Source organism: Aquarana catesbeiana, linkage group LG08 (assembly GCF_042186555.1).
Source record: "Aquarana catesbeiana isolate 2022-GZ linkage group LG08, ASM4218655v1, whole genome shotgun sequence".
Taxonomy (NCBI): domain Eukaryota; kingdom Metazoa; phylum Chordata; class Amphibia; order Anura; family Ranidae; genus Aquarana; species Aquarana catesbeiana.
In genome coordinates this window covers 279,437,210-279,449,594 of record NC_133331.1, presented here as the reverse complement: position 1 = coordinate 279,449,594, position 12,385 = coordinate 279,437,210, and the positions used below count along the sequence as shown (strand labels likewise).

At 46.5% G+C, this 12,385-nt stretch overlaps 2 protein-coding genes across 2 annotated transcripts in view; one reads left to right on the top strand and one right to left on the bottom strand.

Moving 5' to 3' along the window:
- The window catches only part of LOC141104567 (uncharacterized), a 95,965-nt gene that overhangs the window by 39,135 nt on the left and 44,445 nt on the right, over positions 1-12,385 (top strand). The window lies entirely within an intron of this gene.
- Positions 10,342-12,325, bottom strand: LOC141105433 (uncharacterized). The gene has a single exon (XM_073595288.1). The coding sequence runs from the start codon at positions 12,323-12,325 to the stop codon at positions 11,663-11,665; it is 663 nt and encodes a 220-aa protein (XP_073451389.1). The 3' UTR covers positions 10,342-11,662.

Sequence of the window (12,385 nt, the reverse complement as noted above, 5' to 3'; positions counted from 1 at the left end):
GTATTGGGACGCCTGCCTTTACACGCACATGAACTTTAATGGCATCCCAGTCTTAGTCTGTATGGTTCAATATTGAGTTGGCCCACTCTTTGCAGCTATAACAGCTTCAACTCTTCTGGGTAGTTAGGAGTGTGTCTATGGGAATGTTTGACCATTCTTCCAGAAGCGCATTTGTGAGGTCAGGCACTGATGTTGGACGAGAAGGCCTGGCTCACAGTCTCCGCTCTAATTCATCCCAAAGGTGTTCTATCGGGTTGAGGTCAGGACTCTGTGCAGGCCAGTCAAGTTCCTCCACCCCAAACTCGCTCATTCATATCTAAAGCTGGAGAAGAAGCTAGTGTGACTAGTATATGGGATGGGATGTAGCATTAGACGCTCAGAATTGCATTATTTTGTTCCTCTCAATGCTGGAGATATATAGATTTTGGTTGCAAATAATATTTAAAAACATTATATACCGTATTTATCGGCGTATAACACGCACTTTTTTCCCCTTAAAATCAGGGGAAAGTCGCAGGAGCGTGTTATACGCCGATCCCCGCCGATCCCGAGCTGTCACATTTTCAAAATCGCGGACCTACTCGGCTAGCTCCGCTCGGGACTACGAGTGGAGCCGAAAGTAAACGAGAGCCGCCAGAAAGAGCCGAGGACCGGCTCTGTGTACTTCGGCGCCGGCGGCGCCATTTTCAAATCGCGGACCGTGATTTTGAAGCCCTGGAAGCAGGGACAGGGGATCCCAGGCTGCACTGGGGCAAGGCTGCACTGGGGCAAGGCTGCACTGACAAGGCTGCACTGGGGAAGGCTGCACTGGGGCAAGGCTGCACTGACAAGGCTGCACTGGGGAAGGCTGCACTGGGGAAGGCTGCACTGACAAGGCTGCACTGGGGAAGGCTGCACTGGGGAAGGCTGCACTGGGGAAGGCTGCACTGACAAGGCTGCACTGGGGAAGGCTGCACTGGGGAAGGCTGCACTGGGGAAGGCTGCACTGGGGAAGGCTGCACTGACAAGGCTGCACTGGGGAAGGCTGCACTGGGCAAGGCTGCACTGACAAGGCTGCACTGGGGAAGGCTGCACTGGGCAAGGCTGCACTGACAAGGCTGCACTGACAAGGCTGCACTGGGGAAGGCTGCACTGACATAGCTGCACTGACATAGCTGCACTGACAAGGCTGCACTGACAAGGCTGCACTGACAAGGCTGCACTGACAAGGCTGCACTGGGGAAGGCTGCACTGACATGGCTGCACTGACAAGGCTGCAATGAAGGGCATTTAAATGTAAGTTTTTTTCCCTTCAACTTCCCTCCTAAAAGTTTTTTTTCCTTAAAATTCCCTCCTAAATTGGGGTGCGTGTTATACGCCGATAAATACGGTAATTTGCATTCATCATGTCCATAAATAAATCCTTCATCATTTTATATATACATTGTAACACGGTTTACCTCCTGATTTCCCTTGCCATTCCCATCAGTATTTGTGCTTTCAGATCTCTGTATAATATTTTTTAAGACAAAGCAAAATCATTCAGTCTGAATAGTCATCTGCTATCAGTATTGATATACAGTATATGGATATATGCCCTGTCAATTCCAAATAAACAGGATATTTCTTGATTGTCCCTTTCTTGTCTTTTATTTATTTTCTTCTAACACTGAAAGGGGGTGTAAACCCTCATGTTTTTTCACCTTAATACATCCTATGCATTAAGGTGAAAAACCTTCTGTCGTGCAGCAGCCCCCCAGCCCCCCCGTTTTACTTACCTGAACCCGTTCTTTCTCTCCTCGGGGACAAGCACACCAGCTCTAGCCAGTGTCTCATGTCCTGATTGGATAGATTGATAGCAGCCATTGGCTCCAGCTGCTGTCAATCAAATCCAATGACGCGGGGGGCAGGGCCGAGTCCTGCTGTCTGTGTCAATAGACGCAGCAGCAGGACACGGGAGCGCGCCCGCACGGGTGTCCCGAAGAAGAGCGCTTCTCCGACGGGGCACTCAAGAAGAGGAGCCACGAGCGCTGCTGAGGGACCCCAGAAGAGGAGGATTGGGGCCACTCTGTGCAAAACCAACTGCACAGAGGAGGTAAGTATGACATGTTTGTTATTTAAAAAAAATAATAAAAAAACAAGGGTTTAGTAACCCTTTAAGGTGATAAAACAACCAGTGCCCTTATAACACACCTATGCTTATAGTGCAAATTCTGTGAATACACATTTTGAGCTATTGTCATGTTTACCTTTAACCCTTTCGCTGCCGGTGCTGTTTTTGCATTTTCTGAAAGCAGAAACCCTAGAGAATAAAATAGTGGTAGTTCCAGTTTTTTATTTCACACAATAGTACCACAAAAGTCAGTAAAAAATACACTAAAGTTAAGGTTGGGGCACACAAACGAAATAAATTACCCAATTTTTTGGTAAAATATCAAAGACGAGGTTATATCAAGTAAATAGATACTCAACATGTCAAATGTTACATTTGCGTGCGTCCGTGAAATAGGGACAAACTTCAGTACCCTATATTTTCCATAGGCACCAATTGAAAAGCATTAGGTATCAGTCTAGTGTTATAGAGGAGGTCTGGTGCTAGAAATATTGCTCTCACTCTGGCGTGTGACCCAATATGTAATGTGTATCTCAATCCACTTTTTTCATGTGTAGGCGCCTCCGATGCATGCTTTTGTTTCTATGTGTGTAAATTGGGGGGGGGGGGGGGGGTGCCCTAAACAAAAAATTGGGGGGGATTTTATGTGCTTGGGTGTAACATTCATTTTTTACGATGTATACGATTTAATAAAAGCATTTTTTACTTAAAGTGGTAGTAAACTCTTATACTCTTAAAACTCTTATGCCCCGTACACAAGGTCGGATTTTCCGACGGAAAATGTGTGATAGGACCTTGTTGTCGGAAATTCCGACCGTGTGTGGGCTCCATCACACATTTTCCATCAGATTTTCCGACACACAAAGTTTGAGAGCAGGATATAAAATTTTCCGACAACAAAATCCGTTGTCGGAAATTCCGATCGTGTGTACACAAATCCGACGGACAAAGTGCCACGCATGCTCAGAATAAATAAAGAGATGAAAGCTATTGGCCACTGCCCCATTTATAGTCCCGACGTACGTGTTTTACGTCACTGCGTTCAGAACGATCGGATTTTCCGACAACTTTGTGTGACCGTGTGTATGCAAGACAAGTTTGAGCCAACATCCGTCGGAAAAAATCCTAGGATTTTGTTGTCGGAATGTCCGAACAAAGTCCGACCGTGTGTACGGGGCATTAAACTTATAAGCTTACCTCTAGGTAAAATTAATATCTTTAAACATGCACGGTTTAGAGAATATTCCAGTGAGCGGAAGTCGGTGACATCACCACGCATGTGCTCTGAAGGAATACCACCCACATGTGGCCATTCAAGCAGTTGCAGCCCGCAATCTCAGAAGGAAGACCAGGTGTAGATGGAAGCCTCTGTAGCGTTGACAGTGCGCTGCTGAAGGGCTTTATTTCCATTTTCATCTTTCATAATGTGCTAGTATGTGATGCATACTAGCACATTATGCCTTTACCTTGTAGCGAAAAAAGTGTTTTTTTGTTATTTTTTAAGTTTACTACCGCTTTAACTTTTTTTCATCATATAGGGGACAGAAAGTCCCCAATGTGATGATTTTTTTGGTGAATGGTTTTCTTTAAGGAAATTTCTAAAAGACCCTGTATGTCACTGCTGAATGTAATGAGATGCAGATAGCATTGCATTACATTCATTCCCGTCCATGCTGGCCGAGGACACCGAGAGGTGGACCTGGAAGTGACGTCAAACATGTTGCTTTTCAAGACAGCAACAAAGAAGGGAGGAGAGCGAATGTGATTCCACTCCGCTCCCTTCCCCCTACCTGGGGGCACCCAGGCCTACAGATGGGCAAGTGGAGCCTGAGATACGTTGTGTTAGGGGGGTGCACGTTATGGGGGGGCAGTGCAGCTGCCAGAATGCTTCCACCTCACAGGCAGCAGTCTGCTTATCAGTTTTACACACAATCCCGGCGGTGTACAACGTACAGACCTGGCAGTAAAAGGGTTAAAGTAACTTGTGCTTTGACCATACAAGTATAAGAGGATACTTATAGCCCTGGTCTTCAGAACTGCCTATGCTTAAGCTGACTACACAAGAGTTGATAAAACGTCCAAAATTCGCTCAGTGGTTCACTCTTTCGGCCACCTCCTGGCCAAAATCCTTTAACTGAAAAATCCAAATCATTTCAAACGAAGTAGGCAGATCTGACAACACATGCTTAGGATTTCAGAGAGGACAGTAGAAGCACGCTATCTCTAAAATGCATGCACTCTTTATAAATCTCTCACGCCTCTGCATCACAATTGTCAGTGCTTCTGTCAGGAACATGATTTAGTCAAAAGAGGCAGTTGGCACCCCACTTAGCCAATGTGTGTGTTGTGAGGTGGGCAGAGCCTGATAAGGAACTTTGAGAGACTAGCTCCCCATGAGGTCCAGCTCCCATCTGATTGGCAGCAGATGGCAGTGAGCAGATTCTATAGCCATTAGCCTTAAAGTGGTTATGGAATCCCTCCACTGCCATCCATGGTCTATCACAAGCGAGATAGATCTGATGGGAGCCTACGGAAGACTAGTTCCCCATCAGGTCTGGCTTCCTTGAGATTAGCAGTGGTTGGTTTCCATAGTGTCCAGGCACCTTGCAGAGCCATGGCAGGCATGTGCTAAGAAGAAGACTTCATAATAAAAATGAGCATGTGCTAAAAACCTGGCATAGTTACCAATACTATACATGGCTCTGCTTGTTTGCACAGAAATGTGCATGTTTGTGTGGGTGCACGCACTGGTGTCAAACAACCTATATAAGGACGGTAGTTTGCTGGATGATCTTCAGCTACCAGTACTCCTTGCTCCTGTGTTCCTTGGACATCCTGTTACCGACATGGCTTGTCTCTGTACCTAACTACTGAGTGATTCCTGGTTTGACCCCGGCTTGTTCTAAAGACACTGCCTCTCTGGACAACCGTGCATGACTCTGGCCTGTCACCTGAATACTCTTCTGTCTGCTCCCTTGGATTCCTGTGTATGACCTTGGCTATTGTTCCTGACCATGGTCCTGCCCACTCTCTGGATCGCCCCTCTGTGTATGACCTAACTATTCTTCTTCAGTCTGGTCCTGCCAGTCTGACCAACCCACCACCTCAGGTGCCATCTTGCTTATGGCTGCTTCCTTGGTCCTGCTGCATCTCCAAGGCAAACAGAGGTCCTGACAGAACAGCTGACTGGACTTCGCTGCCAGCAACCACCTACAGAGCTACCTGAAAGGCACGCATGCTTCTTTGGGCTTTAGTCTCCCTGTTCTCACCTTCTGGGGTGCTTGGCGCTCAGCCGCAAGGGAAGCTGTCTCACCAAGTCGGCCTTCAACCAGGTATGTGACACATAGCCGCTATTGTGTTCACTAACAGTTTTGGAATTTGCCCACTGCCGTCCTCTGTCAATCCCAAGGGAGGTGGCCTTATGGAGTACTAGTCTATAAGCAGCCCCATCAGACTCAACCTACTAAGCATTTTTAAACCCCATATCATTGGTTACTAGGATGCTGGTGGTCTGCGTCCTAGCAACCAATGGAAGCTACATGGCCATAGCCAACAGCATCCTAACAAACATGCTCTGCTCTTTGCTCTGAGCCCCGCTATAAGCATTGGCAATGCACTTTATGGTACGTGAGGGTGCCTAGATACTCCTGTAGCTACAGCCTCATAGCTGTGTATCTGCAGTGTACATGTAAGGTTCTTCTTCCTCTATTCTACCTATTCTTCTATACCTGCATCCTGTACAGCATCCATGCTCTTCATGGATGAAGACAGAAACAGTGCTTACAAATATTGACTGGGCCCTCTTTCGGAGACACCTCTCTTCTCCCAAAGTACTACATCCTTGGCCGCGTTTGGACGCCCGCAGGCTGCGTCCTCCACACAAGCTTCTGTAACAGGTACACCAGACTGTCCCATTCCTACAAGTAGGACTCCTTGCGCACACACTCTTGCTGCTATAGAGCGCTCAGATGTGGACCTGCATGGAGTTAAGGAGAAGCAACCTTTCTACACGTGTTAAATCTCCCCACTAGCCACTCCTTCCCATATGCATATGTGTGGGTCCATGTGTCTACACAGACTGGTTTTCACCTTTAAAGGCTATGATAAAGAGGTCTTTTCCTCGAAATGCGTCAGCCAATATTTTAGTATGTGCCCCTGTTCTGGCATGTTCCCCTTGTAACACTACAAGCGTGCGTATTTATATATATATTGTGTAACCCCTTTTTTTACAAAACGTAGTATGTTTATATTCCCTACATGTATGCATTTTATCACTTATGAATAAACTGTAGAATTTTATACTAGTGTTGGATCACGCGCCTTCCACCCCTTCCTCCCACACTATCTTCTTCAGACCACCCCGGGTCAGTCCAGACAGCAGGACACACTTGATCATCTTCTCCAGTCCGGCCATTATAACAGTACTACGTACCCATACCAACTACACCCTCATGAGCGCAGGAATTTATCTTTTTCTTTGTTATCATAAGTATTTTTAAAGATTAGGAGCTGGGACATCACAGGCAATACTGGAGATTAATCCCTTGCCCTCGGCCTGCTTTTTATCGGGTTGCAGAGTTCATAGCCACTTTAACTCCCCACAGCTCTGTTCACCCTTGGGGCATCGAGAGGAAGAACAGTGTGAAGTTCACATCCTAAATTGGAGCTAAAACAGGACCAAGTATGCTCTGCCTACCCCCATGTGAAAACACTGGGTACCTGAGTGGGCAGTCACAAAGCTCCAGCACTGGTAAGAAGACACTGATTTAGGGGGACTCTGATGTAAGATGGGGACATTGACATAAGAGGGAACTCTGATGTAAAAGGGGACACTGATGTAAGGGGGGCATTGATGTAGGAGGGGACACTGATTTAAGAGGGACTCTGATGTAAGATGGGACATTGACGTAAAGGGGGAACTCTGATGTAAGGGGGGCTCTGTGTGAATGGAGGACCTCTTATGTAAGAGAGGATAAGGGGGACTATTGATGTGAAGGGAGGGGGGCTCCTAATGTAAAGGTGGACTCCTGAAGAGAAGGGGGGCTCTGATATGAAGCTTACTAAGTAGTCTATGAAGTTCTTCTGTAAAGTTTGCTGAAAAGCATTTAATGGGAAGAGTTTCATTATTTTTTATTTTTTTATGATAGTTCTGAGTGTTATACATGTCTGTTAAAACTAGTTTTATTTAATTACTTCCCTTTAAGACCCTCCTAAGTTTCCTGTCACTATAAGCACTTGCCAACCACAATAAGTATATATACGTTGCGGCTTGCATGTAGTTTACCAGGGTTATGGCTATGGCTATGGTCAGCCATAGCCCCGGTATTATTTTTTTTTTTCAGCCAGCGATTGACTTTCAGAAGCAACACCAGTGTTTCTCGTGCATACCTCTTTCACTGGAGAACCCGGGAAATGATCTGCCAGTTTGCACGGCTAGCCATAGAGGTGAACAGAGACCAGATCATCTCTCATCACCTCTATTATCTTGGAGGACCAGAGTGACGTCATGATGCGGAAGAAAACAATTTTTTTTTTTACCTTTTGCTTTTAAGGGTAGAGGAGAGATTTGGGGTATACTAGACCCCAGATCTCTCCATAAAGAGGACCTGTCATCCCTTATTTCTATTATAAGGGATGTTTACACTCCTTGTAATAGGAATAAAAGTAATAATTAAAAAAAAATAATTCTCTCCCTGGGCACTGGATGGCTTTGTCCCGACACTGGTCCCCTGGGCCCCCCCCCCTTTAATGCTGGCTGCTGCAGGGGATGCTTTTAGGCTGGAGAACGGGGGAGGGTGCCGGTAAATATGTAATTGACTGGCCTCTTCCTTTTCTGCATGGACACAGTGAGTGATCAGTACCAATCGCTTCTGTGTCCATTAATTACGGAAGTATAGTAAACTCTGTTCATCCGATGACCACGCCCCCTTATGACGTCACAGTCCCAGCATGCCCTGGGACTGTGACGTCATAAGGGGGCGGGGTCACCGCCTATATAAGTCATTGCGGAGCGCTCAGACAGCATTACAGCGGGAGAGTGTCAACATCGGAAGAAAAGAAGAGGGAAGAAGACGACGCAGAAGTCCGGGCCACCGCTAGCAAAAGAGCGGCAGAAGATAGTGGAGGAGCCGGCAGAAGAACCGGACACGAACCGGACACCGGGAGAAGAGGTCGAACACCGGGAGAAGAGGCCGGAGAGCGGGAGAAGAACCGGACACCGGGAGAAGAGGCCGGAGAGAGCAGCGAAGTCGGAAGAAGACCCCTGAAGTCGGAAGAAGACCCCAGGAGCTGTCTAATAAATTACTATAAAAACCTGTGGTGTTTTTTTAATTGACTACAATGTACCCCATACTCATTCACATAGGGTGGGGGGCTGGGATCTGGGGGCCCCCTTATTAAAGGGGGCTCCCGGATTCCAATAAGCTCCCGCCCGCAGACACGGACAACCAACCGCCAGGGTTGTCGGGAAGAGGCCCTTGTCCTCATCAACATGGGGACAAGGTGCTTTGGGGTGGGGGGGCCGCAGGGTGCCCCCCTCCCCCAAAGCACCCACCCCCCCATGTTGAGGGCATGCGGCCTGGTACAGCTCAGGAGGGGGGGTGCTCGTTCGTCCCACCCCCTTTCCTGACCGGCTGGGCTGCATGCTCGGATAAGGGTCTGATATGGATTTTGGGGGGACACACAAGCCGTTTTTTCGGCGTATGGGGTTCCCCTTAAAATCCATACCAGACCTAAGGGCCTGGTATGCCCCTGGAGGGGAACCCATGCCGTTTTTTTTTTTTTAAATTTGGCGTGGAGTTCCCCCTCAAGATTCATACCAAACACAGTGCCTGGGATTGGCGGGGATCCAAGTCGGATCCCCGCACCAGTGTGAACCCGGCTCGCAAGGTATCAATCTCGCCGATAAAAGTGGCGAGATTGACACAATATCAGGCAACAATACAGAAGTTGACCAAAGGGTCAACCACGTGATTTGGTGAAAGTTGGCTGAAAAAGTTCTGCCGTGTGTATGCAATACAAACTTATGGCCAACGCCCTTTGTACAAAAATCCAAGGGAAAGTTTGTACAAAGTCCTATCATGTGTATGAGGCTTTAGGCCCCTTTCACATTGGGGCAGGAGGTACGTCGGTGGTAAAGCACCGCTATTAACCGTCCTTTTATTCGAGAAAGGGGTTAAAAACCACCGCAAAGCGCCTCTGCAATGGGCAGGAGCGGTGTATATGGGCCAACTCAATATTGAACCCTACGGACTAATGCCCCGTATCACAAGGTCGGATTTTCCGACGGAAAATGTGTGATAGGACCTTGTTGTCGGAAATTCCGACCGTGTGTAGGCCCCATGACACATTTTCCATCGGATTTTCCGACACACAAAGTTGGAGAGCAGGCTATAAAATTTTCCAACAACAAAATCCGTTGTCGGAATTTCCGATCGTGTGTACACAAATCCGACGCACAAAGTGCCACGCATGCTCAGAATAAATAAAGAGATGAAAGCTATTGGCCACTGCCCCGTTTATAGTCCCGACGTACGTGTTTTACGTCACCGCATTCAGAACTTTGTGTGACCGTGTGTATGTAAGACAAGTTTGAGCCAACATCCGTCGAAAAAAATCCTAGGATTTTGTTGTCGGAATGTCCGAACAAAGTCCGACCGCGTGTACGGGACATAAGACTGGGATGCCATTTAAGATCATGTGCGTGTAAAGGTAAGTGTCCCAATACTTTTGGTAATATAGTGCATTTTAAAAAGTTAAAGCAGTTGTAAAGGGCTGAAGGTTTTGTAACCTTCATGCATGAAGGTAAAAAAACTTTCTGTGTGCTGCTCCCTCCACAGCCCCTCCAAATACCTACCCGAGTCCAATCTCGATCCAGCGATGTGCATGGGAGCCTCAGCTCTCATGGGTCCCGCTCTCCTCATTGGCTGAGACACAGCAGCAAGAGCCATTGGCTCCCACTACTCTCAATCATAGCCAGTGAGGAGCGAGCACGCACAAGTGCCCCCTGAGCAAGCAGCTAAACCTGGCAGCACTGAGCAGGGGGGAGGGACCAAGAACGCTGGCAGGGGACCCAAGAAGAGGAGGAACAGGGCTGCTCTGTGTAAAACCATTACACAGAGCAGGTATGACGTTATATATATATATATATATATATATATATATATATATATATATATATATATATATATATATATATAAAAAAAAAAGAGCCTTTAATATCACTTTAAAAACATGTACTCTTCAGAAAAATAAATACGATCGACCAAAGACCATTATAATTTTTCTTTTCTTTAAAAATAATCAGAATGTAGGCGCGTTCCTGTCTACATCCCATAGTGCAATGCTAGGATCTCAGCAACATTGACATATCTGTCTATCAAGTGGTCCAGTCATTACCGCATTGGGTTGGGGGTATATGTATTCTTTCTCTTTCAAAAAGTTATGTCTTTCATATGTAGTTTGAGATGCTCATGATCACTCTGGAGAGAAAGTCATTAAACTGAAGGTATTAAGAGCAACAATACAGGCTCTGCAGTGCATATGGTGGTTTCTAGCACTTTTCTCCTTAAAGTGGTTGTAAACCTCAGACATGAAATATGAACAAAGCATATGCCTCTATAGAGTGTACTTGTCTCAGTTCAGAGTACTTATGCCGCATACACACGATCGCACATTCCGACAACAAAATCCATGTTTTTTTTCCGACGGATGTTGGCTCAAACTTGTCTTGCATACACACGGTCACACAGAGTTGGTCGGAATTTGCGAACGTGAGAACGCGGTGATACACAACACGTACTACGAGCCGAGAAAAATGAAGTTCAATAGCCAGTGCGGCTCTTCTGCTTGATTCCGAGCATGCGTGGAACTTTGTGCGTCGGAACTGTGTACACACGATCGAAATTTCCGACAATTAATTTTGTTGTCGGAAAATTTGAGATCCAGATCTCAAATTTTGTGCGACAGAAATTCCGATGGAAAATGTCCAATGGAGCCTACACACGGTCGGAATTTCCGACAAAAAGCTCCCATCGAACATTTTCAGTCAGAAAATCTGACCGTGTGTACGGGGCATAAGTGTCATTTCTGTCTGCTGGTTCATTGCTCTGCTATCAGCATGAATTACTTCTTACAAGTTTTCGAGACACCAAGAGAAAAAAAAAAATTAAAAGGGAGGGAGCTCCAGCACACAGCCTGTGATTAACAGCCTTGGCTCTGTTCCTGTGAGCTGTGTGGAAGGCTGTGTGTCCCTTCCCTCCAATCAGCTGTCAGAACACTCCTCACTGTGATCTGCAGAGTGTAACCTCATCTCTCCGCCCCCTGTTTTCTGACAGCTCAGAGAAGCTTTAAAATTTCTGGACTTTGAACAGAAGTAGAGAAAAGAAGAAGGCAGGTAAACAGGTACAACTTATGTAGGAGGATTTGTTTCATCTCGGTGTATCACCTGAGGCCAGTCACTTCACTGGGTATAAGTGAGGGTTTACAACAACTTTAAGCTTTCCCTTTATCTTTTCAGTGTATAAAAAAATATATATATCTAAAAAGGCAACCACATGCCCATACTTTTCCTCATTTTATGCAAGTGGGCACAAAAACTCGTACTCCCCTGTGGGAACTGAGATGCGAGCTGATCGCAGGTTTAGATTTAGCATGGACCCGCTGATGCTGAAGCAGATGTGACTTTCTCTTAAACCCTCTTCCGCACTCAGAACACGAATATGGTTGGACACCAGTGTGGACTCTCTGATGCTGAACCAGATTTGATTTGTTGATGAAGCCTCTCCCACATTCAGAGCACAAAAACGGGCGCTTGCCGGTATGAATCCTGTGATGGGTGACAAGATCCTTCCTACCACCCAAACATTTCCCACATTCAGAGCATGAGTATGGCTTCTCCCCCGTGTGGGATCTCTGATGAGCGTTAAGGTGCCCTCTCCGTGTAAAATACTTCCCGCATTCTGAACATGAATATGGCTTCTCACCCATGTGAGTTCTCAGATGAACAATAAGATTTTCTTTCTGGGTAAAACAATCTCCACACTGAGGACAAGTCATTTTGTCATCCGTGTGGGTCCGTTCGTGTGAAAGAAGGTTTCCACACTCAGCACAAGATGAATGAATGAAAGATGAAAATGGTTTTTCTCCCGTGTGAACCCTTTGGTGTCTAACAAGAACCGACTTGGCCGAAAAACATTTCCCACATTCCAAACACGAATACGGCTTCAGCCCCATGTGAGATCTTCAATGGGAAGTCAGTTGACCGATCTGAGTAAAACCTTTCCCACACTCGGA